Genomic DNA, 22762 nt, shown 5'->3' on the forward strand with positions numbered 1-22762 from the left:
TTTTCTTTGCCGAGAACAGATTTCCTTTGGTGCTTATAGAGAAGAGTGCTGACACAGTAGCCTTTAAAATTCCTAAGTTTGCTCATTTATGAGCATTTCTGAGCCAGTGGGTCACACTTTCAGGTGAACTATGCTATACTGGTTTTTTTCTTTATCGTTGATTCAGAATCTGACATCCAGTAACAGAAGGTAATACAAACCATCACATTAAAACAAGACTTTATTACATTTGTTTGTAATTTAGTTTGCTTATGGTTTATAATCTCACATACACACAAAAAATATATTATTGACATCAAAGAAATTACGGCAGATTTTAACCCAACAGACGTCTGTCCACTTCAAATACTACAAACAAACATCCTTTACTAGGGAAAAAATATTTTTTGAAAGTTTACTAGAATTAATTTAGAGCGTATGAGTTACTAAGAAGGTGTGAGTTCCATCACAGTGTTGGAAACTAACAACAAAAATTCATTTAAGTACAACCTGACATTTATACACTATAGAAACAAAATTGCATTATAAAATCAATAAGTTAATGAACTAAAAGACATACACTTCACCTAAGATAAAAATATTTAATTTATAAATCACTATAGAATACAACAAAAGAAACAAAATGATGCCATTGAAATTGATTTTTGAAGGATTTTGAGACTCAACTTATATTTTAATATTTTGTTCATATATAGCCAAGAGTAAGAGGGAAAGCCAACCTAGGGTCAGTCCAAAGTTCTGCAGGAGAAACATCAACCACGGTCGCTGTGTTTGAACATGAGTCATTTCAGGAAGCTAAAAAAAGAATAAAAAACCAGAATAAGATCCAGATATATTCACTGCTGGGAAAAGTTTGGTGGGAAAACATGAGAGACTCTGTTATTCAGAACTTAATAACCTTTCAAATTCCCCAAACAGTTACAAAATGTTTAATACCTACTCTTACCAAAATTCTAAAACATTAGATAAATTAAGCCATTTGATTGTGGTTAGAAGGATCTTAGTGATACCAGTAATCTTAAAATGACACAGCTATCAACTGAAAGCAAACCCAACTCTTCTTATTTTTATTTTTGGAAGATGCTTAAATGTGCAATAGATAATAAATGAAAGGTATCATTTTTGATCGTTCTGTTAGGTTTATGAAGTTGCTAAATTCACTGGCTATTACAAAGCATATACTTGTTTCTTTTCAAAATGATGACCAAGGTCTTCCTGACCTTTGGAACAATAAAGGCATCATCTCCTAAGGCTATGTTTTATTCTCAGAGAGAGAAATGGCAACCGCTTTATGTTTGTGAAATGCCGTATGCCATTTAGAGGGAAACGTTCACTCAAGCATCTGTGTGAAGTGCCTCAATGTGTTTGTCTCACATTCTTTCGAATCCCTCACCCTGAGAAGGTCAGAGTGACTATATCTCTCTCATGACAGTCATTTCTATTGGAGCACAGGCTCAGGTCAACAAGGATTGGAGACTGAACGCCGCCTTGGCACTGCTGACATTTGGGGCTAGATAATTCTTTGCTGTGGGAGTTCTCCTGTGTATTGAAGAATGTTTAGCAGCATCCCTGATTTCTATCCACTAGATGTCAGTTGTACATCTGCCCCTAGTCATGACAACCAAGAATGTCTCCAGACATTGTCAAATGTCCCCTGGGGGCTAAAAATCACCTCTGATTGAGAACTACTGGATTCTTTTACCTAGCAAGAGAAAGGTCAAACATATAAAATATGCAAGGGCTTTAGATTTATGGCAGTGGAAAACAGGCTGACGTATTTTTTCATGCCTGTATGGGAGCATCCGGTATATATATACCTTTTCAGATTCTTTTCCCTTATAGGTTATTACAAAATATTGAGTAGAGTTCCCTGTGCTATGCGGTAGGCCCTATTGGTTATCTATTTTATATATAGTCATGTGTACATGTTAATCCCAAACTCCTAATTTATCCCTCCCGCCACCTCCCTTTCCTGGTTGGTAACCATAAGTTTGTTTTCTATGTCTGTGAGCCTCTTTCTGTTTTGTAAATAAGTTCCTTTGTATCATTTTTTTAGATTCCACATATAAGTGATATCATATGGTATTTGTCTTTCTTTGTCTGGCTTACTTCACTTCGTATGATCACCTCTAGGTCCATCCATATTGCTGCAAATGGTATCCCTTGCTTTTTTTTTTTTTAATCAAAATAATTGGCTCTGTGATAACTTGCCATCCATTCAGGGGTACCTTCTAGCAGCTCACCTTTCCCTCGACGCCTTTCAAGATGCTCTGGCAGAAGGTCTTATGTAACATTTACTTTCATTTACATCCATTTTATCATGCCCTTTCTTATATCTTTCCCCCTCTCCTGTTTACTCCTCATAACCCTGTAAGAGGTAAAATTATTAACTTCTTTCAGTTATGAGGAAACACTGGCTCAAGGAGGATGATGGCTCATCCAAAGGCACACGGACGTGATGTCAGAACCAAGACAAGGAGCCAGGGCATCTCATTATTGTAGAGGATATACAAACACCTACAAAGACCAGCTTTCTCTCTGAAATCCACCTCTATTATGGCCAATACATTTCTAACTAATTAGAAAAAAATAGAAAATGCAAACACTAAAAATGTCCAACTAGGCATAAACTAGCCACTGCATGTGATAAAAATATGTAGTAGAATATACAGATATCACACTGCCTTTGTCATAAAAGACATCACATTACTGATTCTGTTTTTAAGGCAGACACTATGCTCTGGAAAAAAAGCTATAACAGGCTAACTTTGTACACCTATAGAAACAGACAAACAATGAAAATCAACATTTCAAAACACTTTAAGGAGATTTTCACCCTGATATGGAAGCTTTGATCTTAATTTGAGTGGCCTGTCTGAACTTCCCATGTCCATGTGGTTTGGTAAGAAAACCCAGCTAAGCTTGCTTTTGAGACAATACTTGGCCCTCTTTTGGATGACTATGGATGATAATGTGAACCGTAATATCTCTTGGGTACATGCCAAAATACCAGAGAGTTCTGCAGAATGTCTTTCCAAAAGATACAAACATAAAATGCCAAAGCTCAGACCACATCTGATCACAGTATTTCACTTGCTCCAAATCTACCCACATTAAAAAAATTTTTTTATTTATATTTTATTTATTTATTTTTGGCTGCATTGGGTCTTCGTTGCTGCATGTGGGCTTTCTCTAGTTGCGGCGAGCAGGGGCTACTCTTCATTGTGTGCGGGTTTCTCATTGCGGTGGCTTCTCTTGTTGAGGAGCACAGGCTCTAGGCACGCGGGCTTCAGTAGTTGTGGCACACGGGCTTCATTGCTCCACAACACGTGGGATCTTCCCGGACCAGGGCTTGAACCCGTGTCCCCTGCATTGGCAGGTGGATTCTTAACCACTGCACCACCAGGGAAGTCCTACTCACTTTTTTTTTTTTTTTTTTTTTTTTTTGTGGTACGCAGACCTCTCGCTGTTGTGGCCTCTCCCGTTGTGGAGCACAGGCTCCGGACACGCAGGCCCAGCGACCATGGCCCACGGGCCCAGCCGCTCCGCGGCATGTGGGATCCTCTCGGACCGGGGCACGAACCCGTGTCCCCTGCATCGGCAGGCAGACTCTCAACCACTGCGCCACCAGGGAAGCCCCCTACTCACATTTTAAAAATAATTTCAGTCAGAAAATTTTGAAGGAAAATAAAGGTCCATGTGAATTAATTTTCAAGAGCATTTATTATTCTTTTCCTCTTTTTAAAATGCCCAACAAGAGGTTAAATGCCACCATTTTCCCCTGGCTTTCAAGTGAGGAAAGTCCCCTTTTCCTCCAGGGCAATTAAATTCTGTTATTGAACAGTTTTACAGATGTTGATTTATACCCTAAGACGAGAGGGGTGAAATGATGGATAGAGTGTGTTAACATTGAAGTAAAATGTAGAAAAAAAAGATGAGAAATGTTAGTAAAACAGCCTTGCCCAGAGATAGCACTAGGAGAAATGTTCTTTAGATTTCTTCCAGATATTCGGAAACGTTGAAGTAGAAAGTCCTTCCTTTTTAACCTCCATGCTTGGCAAGTTCCTCAAGTCAGATCAGTGAATGTCAAGATATGATAGTCAAAGTGTTGTAATTTTCTGGAAAATAATCTTTAACTAAGATGCAACTCTTTAACATACCACTAAGTTCTTTTTTAAAATTTTCAATCAGGCACAGGAAAGAAATTCCCTGAGATGCACAAAGTCCACATATTGACGGTGATTTTTCTACAGATAATTGTCCTTGCAAGTTCTATTAACTAATTCAGAGGTAGTTATGATGGTCAAGTGCTGAGTAGGATTTCTGAACATTTTAGAAAGTGATAGTAAATAAATGTTTTACACTTGAGTCCATCCTGATAATTGTATCCTTAGTCAAACTGAAGCTTTAAAATGAATGTTCACAGAGAAGCTAGAACACATCAGGAAAGAAAGTGGATAAATACTAATATCATGTACCATGTAGTAATTATATACTAAGGAGGACTTGTCACAAAAAAAGGTGGTCTGTAAAATATCCTCTGAAACTAAGATTCTGTCTCTCCTTCTTGTACATCTAAGGTTCACACTCCCAGGCCATACAAAGACTTCTCTGTCCATTTCCGTTGGTATTCTGAAAATGGTTTCTTCTTGGTGTCATTAAAGATCACTGACTGGATTTTGCAACATTCACCTTCATTATGGTTCATAAATGTACATGCTAAAAAAGAAATCTCAGTGTCCAATATTTCTATTGATATAATACACTAAAAATTTCAAAGGCCTTTCATTATTAACAATGTACAATTCAAATATAGAAATTCAACATTCATTTGTTGAAGACACTTGGTGATCTCTCTTATGAAGGTAAAATAGTAATGCAAATATTTTTCCCCTCTCAGGAATCCACAGCTTTTGGCGTCACCAACTTTCAAGAGAAATAATGCGTTTCTACATTCATGAAGCACAATTAACAACTGGTTTATGCCATCTTCTTTACAGAGGGACCTTAAAACCCATCGTGCACACTGAGTCGGGTATATATTTGCCTTTGGTAAGAAGAACCATGCTTATTCCTAAGAAATATGATGAGGAAAAAAACCTCAGAAGACTTTTTGTAGGGCATCCTAATAATGTTTAAACTCTTTAGGGGCACATATGCAATGGGTTGGTCTGTCACATTTGTAAATGGCTTGATTTTGTCCTTGCAGAAGATTCACTTCTAAAAACAAAATGGAAACTTGTTAATGGAAGTCACCATTTGGTTGGCAATCCTGCAATGATCTGTTTGCATGTGCAACTGTATACTTAATAGTTGTGTCACCTACAAACTGGCACCTGCCATCTACCTCTAAGGATTAAATTATGAGCTGCTGCAGCTGCTGACTTTCAAGACCTCCTGAAAGGAGTTCCGGGTAGAGATCAGAAATGAGGCGCTCTTTGCTCTGGGAAAAACTGGCAGAACAGGTCTTCAGATAATTAGATATTGTCAGGAGACGATTTTTTTTTTTTTTTTTTTGCAGTACGCGGGCCTCTCCCGTTGCGGAGCACAGGCTCCGGACGCACAGGCCCAGAGGCCATGGCTCACGGGCCCAGCCACTCCGCGGCATGTGGGATCCTCCCGGACCGGGGCACGAACCCGCGTCCCCTGCATCGGCAGGCGGACTCTCAACCACTGCGCCACCAGGGAAGCCCAGGAGACGATTTTATGAGCCCAAATCTTGCATCTCCTCATATCTAGAAAAAACACTAAAATCCTTCATGCTGACATCTGCTCCTCGTGACTAGCTAATCATGAGATTAGCAGAAACCTTCTGCAAACAATATGTGCTTGATTGCATGTACTCCCCCTCCACTAAAACCACATATATACTGACCTTCCCCCTACCTCTCTGAAGCAGTTTCTCAGAGCTATCTGGGATGCCGTCTCCTGGGCTATAGTCCTCATTTTGCCCCAATAAAACTTAACTCACAACTCTCACGTTGTGCATTTTTTTCCCACCGACAGTTGAATATCGAAGACTTCTGGATTCTGGTATGGCATGTAAGGAGATTACAAGTCACCAATTCATCCTAACACGTGAAAAACTGAACAAACTCAAAGATTAACAAGCCTTCTCAGATATGTCAGAGAAGTGAGCTCACAGGGCAAACTGCTGGCCTACATATGGAAAGCCAAGAAGACACAGAGAATCACAGTTTACTGTAGCAGAAACCACAAGCAGGAACTTTTGCAGGAACCAGTGCCAGGGTAGGGAAACTGGAGCTGTAACTGATGGATCGTTAGAGGCTGAGTGTAGACAAGACTAAGCGTTTTGTAGTGAGGTGGATGGACCTAGAGTCTGTCATACAGAGTGAAGTAAGTCAGAAAGAGAAAGAAAAATACTGTATGCTAACACATATATATGGAATCTAAGGAAAAAAATGTCATGAAGAACCTAGGGGTAAGATGGGAATAAAGACACAGACCTACTAGAGAATAGACTTGAGGCTATGGGGAGGGGGAAGGGTAAGCTGTGACAAAGTGAGAGAGTGGCATGGACATATATACACTACCAAACGTAAAATAGATAGCTAGTGGGAAGCAGCCGCATGGCACAGGGAGATCAGCTCGGTGCTTTGTGACCACCTAGAAGGGTGGGATAGAGAGGGTGGGAAGGAGGGAGATGCAAGAGGGAGGAGATAGGGGAACATATGTATACGTATAACTGATTCACTTTGTTATAAAGCAGAAACTAACATACCATTGTAAAGCAATTATACTCCAATAAAGATGTAAGGAAAAAAAAAAAAACTTCAGGGGGAACCAGTCTTAGGGAGGCCTCCCACCCACACACTTTTGTGAATTTTACTGCGAGGAGCTCTACCAGATTCTCACAGTGAATACTGGAGAAAAATGCTGTCAAGCTTCCAGCAAGAGGAGGATTAAAAGAGCCATTTTTAAAATATGCCAGAGCTTTTTGTTATTTTTAACAAAAATCTCCTGCCCTCAGGAGAAACTACTTTACCAGAGCCTAACCTACCTGGGGAAGGGAAGTACCCAACTTTAGCCCCTTTTCAGCCATTCTGTCCCACCTAAGCAGGGAGGGGACAAGAAATCCATGGTCCAGGGGCACAGGCTCACCAACAGATGGAGATCTAATCACAGGCCTATAGAACTCCCCCCCTCCCCCCATGTCTCACACTGCATTACTAAAGCCCTATTTACCACCATTCTTTTCCCCAGTACACTACGCCATCCTTTCAACAAAAATAATATGGAATACTACAGGGCAAAAAACAGTTTTCTGAAGAGACTGAACAAGCATCAGACCTACAGTCAGGTATGGTAAGAAGGTTGGCTTTATCAGACTAGGAATTTTTAAAAACTATAACTAAAATGCTAAGGGATTTCTGAAAAGAAGGCAACATGTGCAATAGCAGATGGGTAAAATAATCAGAGAGATGAAAATTCCAAGAAAGAATGAAAAAGAAATGTTAGAAATCAAAAACACTCTAACGGAAATGAAGAATGCATTGGATGGGCTTATTAGTAGACTGCATACAGCTGAGGAAAAACTCTCTGAGCTTGAGAATATGACAATAGAAACTTCTGAAACTGAAAAGCAACTGAAAAAAGACTGGGAAAAGAAACAGAACACAATATCCAAGAACCATGGGACAACTACAAAAGATGTAACTTATGTGTAATGGGAATACCAGAAAAAGAAAGAGAGAAAGGAACAGAAGTAATATTTGAAGAATAATGACTGAGAATTTCCTCCAAATTAATGTCAGACATCAAACCACAGATCCAGGAAGCTCAGAGAAAATGCCCCCAGGATGACATATAGGCATATCATCTTCAGAAAATTAAAGATAAAAAAAAATCTTGAAAGAAGTCAGAGGGAAAAAATATCTTATCTGTAGAGGAGCAAGGATAAGTATTACATCTAAATCTTTCTCAGAAACTACGCAAGCAAAAAGAGACTGAAATGAAATGTTTGAAGTGTTGAGAGAGAAAAACCACCAATCTAGAATTCTGTACCCCTAAAATTATCCTTTGAAAGTAAAGGGAAAAAAAGACTTTCACAGACAAACAAAAATTGAGGAAATTTGTTGCCAGTAGATCTGTCTTGCAAGAAATGTTAAAAGAAGTTCTTCAGAGAGAGGAAAATAATATAGATCAGAAACTGGAATCTACATAAAGAAAGGAAGAGTGTTCCAAAAACTGAGTAAGTAAAGGTAAAATAAAAGCTTTATTTTTTCTTATTCTTAATTGATCTAACAGATAAACATTTGTTCAAAATAATAATAGCAACAATGTATTTGATTATGCATTCTTGTGTGTGTGTGTCTGTGTGTGCGCGTGTGCATATGTATGCCTATGTAATAGTGAAAGGAATGACAGCATTGACACAGGGGATGGGACAGGTGGTTTAGAATTATTTTGTTATTATAAGGTACTTACATTACCCAATAAGCAGTACGGTGTTATCTCAAAGTGGATCTGGATTAGTTATAAACATATATTGAAAATTTTAGGGCAACTGCTTAAAAAACTAAAAAAAGAAGTATAATTAATATGCTAAGAAATGAGTGAAAGTGGAATCAAATAAATTGTTCAAAACCACAAAAGGTAGAAAAGTGTAGAAGACAGAAATAACAACAGGGAATAAGGGTAACAATTAGAAAATGGTAATAAATATGGTAGATATTAATCTAGCTATATCAATAATCACTGTAAATATCAATGGTTAAATATACCCACTAAAAGACAGACATTATCAGACTGGATCAAAAACCAAGACTCAGCTAGATGCTGTCTACAAGAAACCCACTGTAAATACAAAGATACATGTGGATTAAAAGCAAAGGGATGGGGGAAGATATACCATGCTAACACTAATCAAAAGAAAGCAAGAGTAGCTATATAAATTTCAAACAGAGCAGACTTCAGAGAAAGGAAAGTTATCAGGGAAAAAGATGGGCATTAGATAAGGAAAAAAGAGTCAATGCTCCAAGAAGACATAACAATCCTTTATGTGTATGCATCTAACAACAGCATGTCAAAATACATGAGGCAAAAACTGATAAAATTGAAAGAAGAACTAGATGGATCCACTATTATAGCTGGAGACTTTAGCATGCCTCTTTCAGAAATGGACAGATCCAGGAGGCAAAATATCAGTGAGATCAAAGTGGAACTAGAGAGCACCATCAATCAGTTGGATAAAATTGACGTCTACAGACTGCTCCATCCAATCACAGCAGAACACACATTCTTCTCAAGCTCACATGGAACACTCACCAAGATAGACCACATTCTGGGCCATAAAGCTTAATAAACTTAAAAGAATAGGAATCATACAATGCCTGATCTCAGATCACAATGGAATTAAACTAGAAATTAATGACAGAAAAATAGCTGGAAAATCCCCAAATACTGAAGATTAAACAACACAGTTCTAAATAACGAGTCAAGAAGAAATCTCAGGAGAAATTAATATTTTGACCTAGATGAAAATGAAAATCAACTTATCAAAATTAGTGGGATTCAGTGAACATAGTGAATAGAGGGAAATTTATGATTGAATGTATATGTTAGAAAAAAGAAAGATCTAAAATCAATAAGCTAAGCTTCCAATTTAGGAAACTAGAAGAAGAATAGCAAATTAAATCCAAAGAAAGAAGAAGAGGAGAAATAATAAAAATTACAGCAGAAATCAATGAAATTGAAAACAGGAAATCAATAGAGAAAAATCGACAAAACCAAAAGTTGATTCCATAAAAAGAGCAATAAAATGGATTAGCCTCTTCCAGGCTAACTAAGAAATAAAGACAGAAGACACAAATTACCAATATCAGAAATGAAAGAGGGGACATCACTAAAAACTCCATGGACAATAAAAGGATAATAAAGGAATATTATGAATAACTCTATGCCCACAAATTTGATAACCTAGATGAAATATACAAATTCCTTGAAAGACACAATCTGCTAAAACTAACACAAAAAGAAATAGACCATCTGAATAGGCCTATTTCTATTAAAGAAGTAGAATCAATAATTAACAACCTTCCAAAGCACTAGACCCAGATGTATTCACTGGTGAATTCTATCAAATATTTAATGAAGAAATTGTGTCAGTTCTCTACAATCTCTTCCCAAAGAAAGAAGCAGAGGAAATACTTTCTAATTCATTCTAAGAAGCCAGTGTTGTCTTAACACCAAAACCAGACAGAGATATTACAAGAAAAGAAAAATATAGAGCAATATTTCTCATGAACAGAGTTGTAAAAATCCTCAACAAAATATTAGCAACTCAAATCCAACAATGTGTAAGAAGAATTATATACCACAAAAAAGTGGGATTTACCCCAGGCATATACAAGCCTAGTTTAACATTCAAAAATCAATTAATGTAATCTACATTCCAATATCAACAGGCTAAAGAAAAATCACATGATCCTATCTATAGATGCATAAAAAGCATTGACAAAATTCAACACCCATTTATGATAAAAACTCCCAGTAAGCTAGGAATAGAGGGAAACTTCCTCATATTCACTATGAGCATCTATAAAAAGCTTACAGCTAAACATCTCACTCAATGGTGAGAAACTCAAAGCTTTCCCATAAGATCAGACACAAAGCAAGGATGTCCCCTCCCACCACTGCTTTTCAACATCGTATTGGAAGTCCTAGCAAGTGCAGTAAGAGAAGAAAAGGAAATAAAAGGTAAAGAGATTGGGAAAGTGAAAATAAGACTGTGTTTATTTGTACTTGACATGATCATCTATGTAGAAAATCCAAAAGAACCAACAGCAAAGCTCCTGGAACTATTAAATGCTTATATCAAGGTTACAGAACACAAGGTTAATATACAAAAGTCAATTGCTTTTCTATTTACCAGGAATGAACAAGTGGAGTTTGAATTAAAAATATATTACCATTTATATCAGTACCCAAAATGAAATACTCAGGTATAAATCTAACCAAATATGTGCAAGATCTATATGAGGAAAACTATAAAGCTCAAACAAAAGATGTCAAGGAAAAACTGAATGGAGAGATATTGCATGTTTATGAATAGGAAGACTCAATATTGTCAAGATGTCAGATGTTCACAACTTGATCTACAGATTCAATGCAATCCAAATCAAAATAAAAATCCCCGCAAGTTATTTTGTGGATATTGACAAACTGATTCTAAAGTTTATATGGAGAGGCAGAAGACACAGAATAGCCTACACAATATTGAAGGAGAAGAATAAAGTTGGAGAAGAACTTCAAGACTTACTATAAAGCTACAGTAATTAAGACAGCGTGGTATTGACAAAAGAATAGACATACAGATCAATGGAACAGAGTAGAGAACTCAGAAATAGACCCACATAAATATAGTCAACTGATCTTTGACAGAAGAGCAAAAGTAATAAAATGGAACAAAGTCTTTTAAACAAATGGTGTTGGAACTATTGGATATGCACATGCAAAAAAAATGAATCTATACACAGAACTTCCATAAAAATTAAGTCAAGATGAATCACAGATTTAAATGAAAAACACAAAATTGTAAAACTATTGGAAGATAATATAGGTGAAACCTAGATGACCTTGCATACACAGCCAACTGATTTTCAACAAGAGTGCCAAGACAACTTGATGGGGCAAGAACAGTCCTTTCAACGAATGGGGAAAACTGGATATCCACACACAAAAGAATGAAGCTGGACTCCTACCTTACACCATATACAAAAACTAACCCAAAATGAATCAAAGACCTAAATGTAAGAACTAAAACTATAAAACTCTTAGAAGAAAACATAGGGGGAAATCTTGGTAACATTGGATTTGTCAGTGATTTCTTGGATATGTCACTAAAAGCTTAGGCAACACAAGAAAAACATAAGTAAGTTTGACTTCATCAAAATTTAAAACTTTTATGCAACAAAGGACATTACAGAGTGAAAAGGCAATCCATGGAATGGAGAAGATATTTGCAAATCATATATCTGATAAAAGGTTAATATCCAGAACATATAAAGAACTCCTATAACTCACAACCAAAAAACAAACAACCCAATTACAAAATGAGCAAGTGACTTGAATAGACATTTTTCCAAAGAGAAGATATACAAATGGCCAATAAGCATATGAAAAGATGCTTAACATCACTAATCATTAGGGAAATGCAAATGAAAACCACAATGAGATACCACTTCACACCCATTAGGAGCACTATTATCAAAATAACAGAAAATAACAAGTGTTGGTGAGGATGTGGAGAAACTGGAACGCTGACTGCCATTGGTAGAAACGTAAAATGGTGTGGATACTATGGAAAACAGTATGGCAGTTTCTAAAATAATTAAAAATAGAATTATCATATGATTTAGCAACTCCATTTTTGGATATATACACAAAAGAATTGAAGCAAGGACTCAAACAGATATTTATACACCCGTGTTCATAGCAGCATTATTCACAATAGTCAAAAGGTGAAAGCAAGCCAAGTATCCATTGATAGATAAATGGATAAACAAAATGTGATATACATACAATGGAATATTATTCAACATTAAAAAGGAAGGAAGCTCTGACACATGCTATGACACAGATGAGCCTTGAAGATATTATGTGAGGTGAACTCAGCCAATCACAAAAGGACAAATACTGCATGATTCCACTAATGTGAGGTACCTACAGTAAATGGTCAAATTCATAGAGAAGAAAGCAGAATGGTGGTTACCAGGGGCTGGGCGTAGGGGTGTATTATTGTTTAATGAGTATGGAGTTTCAGTATGAAAATATTTTTTTAAGTTCTGGAGATGGATGGTGATGAAGGTTGAACAGCAATGTGAATGTGCTTAATGCCATTGAACTGTACACCTAAAATGGTTAGAATGGCAAATTTTATGTTATGGATATTTTACCACAATGAACACACACACATTCACTCACTCCAAGGTTTCAAAAACTTTGCTTTGATTAATTCTTTAGCTCTTTAGCTTACTGTAATATTACAATAAGTAGCATCTAGATTACATCTAAGAAAATATATGGTAAGAAGAGGTGTCATTTACTAAGGATTTATTGCATTCACTTTGTACTGAGAAACATGAAGTTCTGGGTTATGTTTGGATCTCCAAGTCCCAGAGCATAAAATGTGTCATGTTATGAATGTTTTTGTCCCCTCTCAAAATTCCTGTGTTGAAACCCTACCCCCAAATGTGATGGTATTAGGAGGTGGGGCCTTTGGGACATAATTGGGATTTCATGAGGTCATGAGAACAGAGCCCACATGAATAGAATTAGTGCCCTCAACACACATGACTATGTTGACCCAACAATATCCTGAAATTGGGAGATTCGTTCCCACTGACACAAGTCCTGTTTCGAATTTAGGTCTTTTAAAATTAGTAGCTATGTTTGTAAAACAACTTAATACAGTAGTGTTAACTTTCCTTACCAAGGAAGAAAGCAAGGGCCACAGCTCTCAGTGTGTCTGAGATCACCAAACTGGAGGCTTATAAGGTTCTTTTTAAAAATCCAGCATTAGATATTTTATTTGTTAAATATTCAAATACAAGATATTATAGGTTTCTACCTTCTGAATGGTATCCCAAGGGAATTCATGAAGCCATTTGCAACAGAAGATAAATGAAAATTTCTCTTTTGAAAACTGAGTTGTAAGACAAAGACCACATCATTGTCACATATAATTCAGAGAGACAAAGATGTTACCTGTTTTTAACTTGTATTTAACAATCCACTTCTCCATTTTTTTCCTTAGGGGAAGCAATTAAGTTAGACAAACTCTTAATTGTATAGCTCAGCAAAGAGAGTCATCAGCCAGCTGTAATAGTTTCCTAAGAAATGGATTGCTTTGGAAGATGTGTGTGTGTGTGTGTGTGCACGCATGCACATATGGTTTGAGAAACTAGTTAGAAGAAAAAAAACATGAAGAGCAAAAAATACAAACATTTCTGGTGGCCAATGTTTAAAAATTACAGAGCTCAGTGTTCATCAGAGTTGGGCCTATTAATCATTTTCTCAGTAGAAAATATCTAAGTGTAGGGTTTGACTGATTTTTAGAGAAATCTCTTTTTTTACAGAAAGAGAATGGAAATCTATCAAAATTGTTGGTAAGAATGATTTTCATACTTCTTGCTTTTGTGAAGAAATAATTGTGAATATTAAATTATATTCACTGTGCGGCCTGAAATGGTTTTTAAATGCTTCTCATTTTTTCACAGCAAAAGAGTATTTAAACGATGTCAGTTACACACATTGATTTCAAGTACAGTATTTGTTGAAAGCAAATATTCATATCAAGATTATTTTATGTCTTTTCTAACAAAATATCCCTTTTCTATAGATGAATATTGTTTAAAGGTCATTACACCTAGAGATTGCCAAACTTCAAAGAAAGGGTAGCTTACTAGTTTTTTTGGATAAAGGATTCATTTACCAGAGCCAACTTGGGATTATAGATTATTGATTGAATTGCACTGGATTTATTTAAAGTTCTCTGAGAAAGAAAGACTCAATCAAATGCAATAAATTGGAAGATAAAGAGAGCATGATGGGAACAGGGAATAGGACCAATATCCTAAACGTGTAGGAATAGCTTAATATTACAGTCACCTGCTTTTAAAAAGATAAGAAACCTAGCTAGGAGGGTGGCCCTTTTGTCAGTCAATTTATGTTTTTTTACCCAATTCACAATCTTAAAGCTGTTATATTTACTGAACTAAAATAATTGTAGAGAAGCCAATGAATGCCCTTCATCTGGACTGATGATAATCCTATTTACTGAGTGGGTTTCATAGATGGATCTTCTTTTTCTCTGTTTGGGTGTATTTTCAAAGCACAGGATCTAAGTTCAAAAATTCAAAATATTCTTTACCCTGCCTTTCATACAAAGAAAATTATTTGGTAATTGGAAAATGCTCCAGGCAAAAGGGTGGCTGTGATATTACTTGGAGGATATTATTTCCAGACAAAGGTAGATAAGCAAATTGCTCTAAGTGATTCCTCTTCAATGTTACTGTTTCTTCTCCCATTATTAGGTCAGTGAAAAGAAGTTTTAAAAGAGCATCAAAACAAAAAACAAAACAAAACAGGAACAAACAAAAAATCAAAACAAAAAACCCAAGTGCAGAGCAGAAGAGGAAGCAACCCAGAGATTTATGTAGTGAGAAAGACTGGTGGAGGGAGAGGGCTGGAAATAAGGTATATTCTCAATTAATTCACTGTGATGTACACGGAGGGGGCATGGGAGTTTCTTTTGCTTTGGCATGAATTGGTAGGCACTTCCTTCTTCTGTACCTACTTCTCTGAGTTACAGCTCCTCCACTAATAGCTTGGATGCTATTAACATACTAGATCCTAGGCAGCTGTGCAGTTATCCCCATTCTAGAGACATCTCCAGTCACATCCATCATGATAGCCCCTTGAGATTTCTATGGGCTTGTTGCTATGGAAACAGTTTTGCAGGATTTCAAACCTTAGGAAAAGTGCCTAAAGGTTTGAATCTTGTTTCGGATCCAAAATAAACCTTTCTTTGGCATAACCTGCTTAATGCTCTTCAAAATGAATTAACTTATTCTTTAAATAATAAATCATATCGTTAAAAATAAAGTCTCTCTTATCCAAACTGCTGAAAAAAACAGTACTTCCAGGGCTGGTCTTTTCCTTCTATTTGAGAGATTTTGTAAACTTTAGAGATGGTGGCTATGAGAAATCTTCCTGATTTTTTTAGTTCTGGGAATTTTCTTAGAAGGAATTTTCAGTTCTCAGACAGAATGAGAAGCTCTTACATAGCTGCCTCTGTTCCCGAGCACATCTAAACCAAGGTTAGTAGCACAGAGACATATTAGTTTTCTATGGCTGCTGTTAACAGATCACTACTAACCTGGTGGTTTAAAACAACACAAATTTATCTTAGAGTTCTGTAGGTCAGAAATTTCACTTGGGTCTCACCAGGCTAAAATCAATGTGTTTGGAACTGAGCAGAACCCTGTGGGCTCCCTCTCCCCAAGTAAAAAGGCCCCTCCATGTCCTCTGCCTCTTGTTTGTAGAAAAGCTGACATCTCCCAGGCCTTCCTGGGTCACAGAAGAGCAGGTTCAAGCAGTTAATGATTAGGATAATAGGGTCACAGACAGTGTCTGATGCACACTCCTGAGTTGTTTTACAGACACTATAATTGCCACAAGAAGGAAGGGCTAACTGCATGACAACCAGACTGCAGTCAGGACATAAGCTGCTCCATCTTGAGCAGCACTGAATCTATGGCTCCCACAACTCCAAGCACTGGCCTTAAGAGAATGGGATTAACACTATTGCACATAACAATCTGTATCTCTGTAGGCATCAAAATAATTGTAGCTTGGGCTTCCCTGGTGGCGCAGTGGTTGAGAATCTGCCTGCCAATGCAGGGGACACGGGTTCGAGCCCTGGTCTGGGAAGATCCCATATGCCACGAGGCAGCTGGCCCCGTGAGCCACAACCACTGAGCCTGCGCGTCTGGAGCCTGTGCTCCGCAACAAGAGAGGCCGCGATAGTGAGAGGCCCGCGCACCGCGATGAAGAGTGGCCCCTGCTCGCCGCAACTAAAGAAGAGCCCTCGCACAGCAACGAAGACCCAACACAGCCAAAAATAAATAAATAAATAAATTTAAAACAAACAAAAAAAGATGTGAGCTCTTTAAAAATAAATAAATAAATAAATAATTGTAGCTTTTTCTGCTCGTATATGTAAACGGGCAACTGAAGCTGTCAGCTAAGAGATGCTTCAAACCCATGTCAATATCTTTCACACTAAGACCTCGAGGCCCTTTCACAGCATGAAGCAGCTACAGAAGATGGACCTTCATCCCTAATCCCATAGAAATGGAATGATATCTGGGGGGGGGGGATTTGTAAACAGCTCTTTGCAGGAAACAGCCCACAGCAGGAAACCCCCTTTCTTGTCAACTCAGCAAAGCTACGCTGTAACTAACTTTTCAAGTAGGCACCCCCATGCTCTACTCATCCCCAGCCCCAGCACACCTATCAGATCTTGTGCTCACACAATACCTTGCCTAACTTGTTGGTTCTTTCTGTAGATCAAAGAAGTAGAAAAGAAGGATAAGTAATTAACAGGTGACTCTTCCCTTGCTTCCCCTTCAGTAATCTCGTGAACAAACAGTGTGGACCAACTGTGTGAACAAGACAGCATCCAAAGGAAGATCACAAGAAGTCAACAAGCCTGCATGCAGCAGGGGATGGTGACAACTCTGACCCCCATCTCAATAATTAACTGAGATTACCTCCGTTTTTCCCTTTAAAAACTTTCATGGCCAAGCAGATGGTTTTGGGGGGACACTGAGTCAATCATCTCCCCAGATCACCAGCATTCTGATTAAAAGCAATTTTCCTTTCTACCAACAACTGCCTCTCGGGTATTGATTTTCGAGCGGGGAGCAGCTGGACCTGAATTTGGGGACATATTTTTCCATTTTGGATTCTTTAGGGGAGAAGCTGTTTCTTTGCCTTTTCCAGCTTCTAGAGGCTGCCTGCATTCCTGAGCTCCTGGTCCCCTTCCTCCAGTTTCAAATTCAGCAACGTCAAATCTCTCTGACCTTTCTGTCATCACATATCTTTGTCTGACCACAGCTGGGGAAGGTTTTCCACTTTTAACAACTGGTGATTAGATTGGGACCACCCAGATAATCCAGGGTAATCTTCCCATCTCTGGATTCTAAACCTTAATCACACCTGCATAGTTTCTTTTCATATGTGAGATAACATATTCACAAGCTTCCAAGACTAGGACATGTATATCTTTCAGGGGCTATTCTATCTATAAAGAACAAATCTCATGAAATCTTTGTAGCAAACATGGGAGTATGAAAAGGATCACAAACCAATAGATTTGTTATAAATAAGATTTAGGGAAATAAGGTAAACAAGATACATGGATATTAACATATTAATCACAGACACGGCTAATTGCATCAGACATTTCTCCTGTTACATCACTTCAAATACTCTTTTAAAGCCCTACCACTTACTTTCCATATTCTGTGCAAATAGTAAGCAGGAAAGCAGGTGTGACTATATCAACAGCAGGCAAAGGAGACTTAGGACGAGGACTTTTACCAGAGATAAAGAGGAATCGTTCATGGTGATAAAAGTATCAATTCAATTAAGAAGATGTAGCAGCCCTATATATGCATGCATCTAATATCAGAGTGTCAAATGCATGAAGCAAAATTGATAGAACTAAGAAAGAAATAGGGAAACCCACAAAGTTAGGTCTGTATCCTAACTCCCTCAATCATTTCCTCAATAATTAACAGAACTAGTGGAGAAAAAAAATCATTATGGAATTTGAAAATATGAAGAACACTATCAACCAGCCTGACTTAATTGACATTCACAGAGCCCCTCACCCAACAGCAGCCGCACTCATGTACTTTTCAAATGCACATGGGGCCATTCACCAGGATAGACCATACTCTGGGCCATAAAAAAAGTCTCAGAATATTTCAAAGGGCTAAAATAATACAAAGTATATTCTCTGACTATGCAAGAATTAAAATAAATAACTAAAAGATATTTTTTAAAGCTATAAGTATTGAGAAATTAGGCAACATACTTCCATATAGTACATGGGTCAAATAAGAAAAAATCATGAGATGTTGTGAATGTTTAAAAACATTTCAAAATGATCAGCACTGGAAACAGAACATATCAAAATACATGAGACTCAGCAAAGCAGTGCTTAGAGGGAAATTTACAGCTCTAAATACTTATCCTAGAAAAGGAGAAAACATTGAAAATCAATGATACATTGTTCCACCTCATGAACCCAGAAAATGATCAGAAAATGAAATGCAAAGTGAGTAGAAGGAAGGAAATAATAGAAATAAGAGCAGAAACAACAGGCAAAATCAAGAAGCAATAGTATATAATCACTGCCAGTTTTTCTGCTTTTAGAATTTGTGCTTCCTGTTCCTGCAAACTTTAGCACCATCGGATCACACAGATCCTTGTCCTTGAGGAGAATACACCAGGGAATGTTTCCACTGAACTTGAAGTTATGTCTACCACCTGGTCACTTGAGCATCTCATGCTAACGGATCAACCAATAGAGAAAAAAGTTATTATGCTGATGGGAACAATCGTCAGTGGTTACCGTGACGAGTAGGGTGATTGCTACACAATGGAGTAAGCAAGGACTGTATCTGGAAACCTGAGAATTCCGTGGAGCCTTTCTTGGTGTTTCCACACCTGGTGACAGTGGTGAACAGGCAACCACAGGAACTATGGCCTGACAAGGACAAAGAGGATCCCTCAGGGAAGATCTGGGTGTCCCTACCAGCAACGAAATCGAGGTCAGTCAAAGTGCTGCCTGAAGGTGGGGAGAATCAAGATTGTCTGCTGAAAGGACAGAGATCATGAATATCAAATATTGCCTCAAGACCAGTAGGGTTTAGAGACTGTTTCCACTAACTACCTTGTATGAAGTCTTTGTGGAGATTTTTGCTGTCTACCGCTCTGCAGGGGCTTTGGTATAGATGGAATTCCAAAGTGAAGGAGACCAGGAGCATATTTGAGTGGTGGGTGGGGTCAACTGTTAATGGCCAGCACGTGTGTGCTATTTCATATTCTTTCAGCCCATCTCTCACCCCAGCTACTGCGGCAGAGACCATTTCCAAGAGGGCGTTAACCAGTCCTGTACAAAGCCTTGTTTCAGGTCTACACTACATTCCTCTTTCTCTTGCCCTGGGCTCCTCAGCGTGATGGCATGACACTGCCAGGGAACTCCCTTGGCACTCAGACATGTATCACCTGAAATGTGGGAGGTGACGCTTATGGGACCAACAAACAATGGGGACAGAAGCCCCCTCAGTAGGTCCTGTGTGGTGGATGCCCCATGGTGGTATTGAACTTAACAAAAACCCACTGTTTTACTGACTTTTTATCCTTCTCTGTTTCACCCCACCTGCCCTGCCCTTCTGCTCCCCGGGGTCACCTCCCAAGTTGACTGACTTCACACACGCCTCTGTCTTCGACTCTGCTTTGGGGAAACCCAGTCTAGCACATGGATCTTTATAAGAGAGAATGAATTTCCTCTGGCCACCCAGAGCTGCATTCATTCTTAACTTACTTTAGAAACTATTCAGTGGAACTGAGAGGTGATGTGCTTGGATAAGGCAATACCACTTTGGAGAAGTTTAGGCTGGCAGACTTGCCTAGTGCAGACTTTCTGCTTTGTTGGCATCATTGCTAATGGCCCCATTTTTGCCCCCAGTTCTTTTCCTTTTAGGAGTTTGAAATAACACACCCAATTTCTTTGAAACAAATAAGCAAAACAAAAATCTAGCTAATCTTTTCACATTAACCTTGCTCAGAAGATGCCTGGTAAATTTCCAGAATTTGGTAAATAGCCAGTGAATGAAAGTATTCCCCCTTACCCTTTAGTGGCTGTCATTTATTTTCTTTGCTGTTGTACAGAGTCTTGAAACCTTGTTTTCTTCCCTTGTAATGACAAAAAAGTATTTTCTTTGGCATGGCCCCAGAGTACAAGAGTTAAACTTGCCACTATGTGAAAGAGCTGTATTTGTTTAGAAGTTACTCTAAAGGCCGTGAGAGCAGGTGACCTGGATTATAGGAAGTAGCCCCAGGAAACTCAGAGTATTTTCTTTCCTGTCTTTTTGCCAGGATGCTGATTTTTCTTTGGCCAATAGTAATTTGCAATAAGGTCAGGATTTCTTCTAGTTAGAATTTCATAGGATGTCAGCCACATTGTTTTCTTACAAGCAATTCTTTATCCTTACAAGACCGGGAGAAGAAACATTGAGGGGAAAATGATGTCTTTAGCTTAGGGCTCAAATGGTTCTTGATAATCTTTTCAGGTCAATTTTAGGAGACAAAGAGAAAGGACTAACTACGTACATCCACATCCATCATACTTGAAGAGAGACTACACTGTGTTAAAACACAAATTCAACTTCAAAAGAATATAGCAACTGCCCCCAACGAACTCCTAAAGAAAAAAGTAATTAGAAATGCAAAGCTGTTGTGACCACCTAGAGGGGTGGGATAGGGAGGGTGGGAGGGAGGGAGATGCAAGAGAGAAGAGATATGGGGACATATGTATATGTATAATGGATTCACTTTGTTATAAAGCAGAAACTAACCCACCATTGTAAAGCAATTATACTCCAATAAAGATGTTTAAAAAAAAATGCAAAGCTGAAAATCAGGAGGCTCCAGAGTGAACTTAAGGATGGATCTACAGACATTTTAAATAAAAGGTAGCTCACGACATTCAGTGATGAGTGGCCGTGTGCTTTCTAAGTCACACAAGGCGAGAAATCCAGATTTCTCAAACTGGAAGGATGGCAGGATTCTCTAACACTGATTGCGGGTTGGGGACCGGGGTTCAGAAAAGATGGGTAGAATCAGCTGCACCTCTCACTATATTCACTACCAAGATTAGGGAATTCCCTGAGTATCATAGACAATATGTAAGAACATTTCTAAATATGAAAGTACATTTTGGTGTTTACCTCATATACTTGAATCTCATGAGAATTAAGAAAGACCACCAAAAAGTCATAAGCATTTACAGTTTCTTTTTTTTTTTTTTTTTTGGCTGTGCCCCGACAGGCATGGGGGATCTTAGCTCCCTGACCAGGGATTGAACCCGTGCCTCCCCACCCAAGCCCCAGCAGTAGAAGGTGGAGTCCTCACCACTGGACCGCCAGGGAAGTCCCTACAGCACAGTTTAAGATGGTGGTTTTACTTGAAGAGTCCGTTTCTTGAATTCTGCTTACAGAATGCACTCTTCTGGTTGTATAAGCCCAGGTTCCTGCCTTCCAGAATTTTTCCCTTATGAAACAGTCTCTTTACTTACTTCCAGGACAATCGCTGGTTTCTGCCAAATCACTAGTCAACCTCAATGGTCCTGTTCCACATATGACCTTCAAGATTGTTTATTTTATGTTTCTGCTCCAGGATGCATGTAATCACGTTTTATTTCTGATCAGATTGGCTTTCTATTGATTTTAGGTCTTAAATAGTTCTTTTGTTGGGACTTCCCTAGTGGTCCAGTGGTTAAGACTTTGCCTTCCAATGCAGGGGGTGCGGGTTCGTTCGCTGGTTGGGGAGCTAAGATCCCACATGCCTCGTGGCCAAAAAACCAAACCATAAAACAGAAGCAATACTGTAACAAATTCAATAAAGACTTCTTTTTAAAAATGGGTGATTTGGGGCTTCCCTGGTGGCACCGTGGTTGAGAATCTGCCTGCTAATGCAGGGGACATGGGTTCGAGCCCTGGTCTGGGAGGATCCCACATGCTGAGGAGCAACTAGGCCTGTGAGCCACAACTACTGAGCCTGCGCGTCTGGAGCCTAAGCTCTGCAACAAGAAAGGCCGCGATAGTGAGAGGCCCACGCACGCGATGAAGAGTGGCCCCCACTTGCCACAATTAGAGAAAGCCCTCGCACAGAAACGAAGACCCAACGCAGCAAAAATAAATAAATTAATTAATAAACTCCTACCCCAACATCTAAAAAAAAAACAAAGGGTGATTTTAAAAATATGTATTTCTTTTGTTAATTTATGCCATTTTAATTTGCCTTATTCCCGTCCATGAGACAGGAAAATCATTATGACTTTTATCTTAAGACATGTAAGTTGTAGGGGATTCCCTGGTGGTCCAGTGGTTAGGACTTGGCACTTTCACAGCCGGAGCCCAGGCTCAATCCCTGGTCGGGAACT

General features: G+C 38.4%; 1 protein-coding gene across 1 annotated transcript in view; it reads right to left on the reverse strand.

Moving 5' to 3' along the window:
• Positions 1-254: 254 nt before the first annotated feature.
• The window catches only part of SLC39A12 (solute carrier family 39 member 12), a 75588-nt gene continuing 53080 nt past the window's right edge, over positions 255-22762 (reverse strand). The window contains exon 13 of the mRNA XM_082620017.1: positions 255-795. Within this exon, the coding sequence (XP_082476143.1) occupies positions 667-795 (129 nt within the window). The 3' untranslated portion in view covers positions 255-666. The remainder of the gene's footprint in view (positions 796-22762) is intronic.

Source organism: Mesoplodon mirus (assembly GCF_964341445.2).
Source record: "Mesoplodon mirus genome assembly, chromosome: 4".
Classification (NCBI taxonomy): Eukaryota; Metazoa; Chordata; class Mammalia; order Artiodactyla; family Ziphiidae; genus Mesoplodon; species Mesoplodon mirus.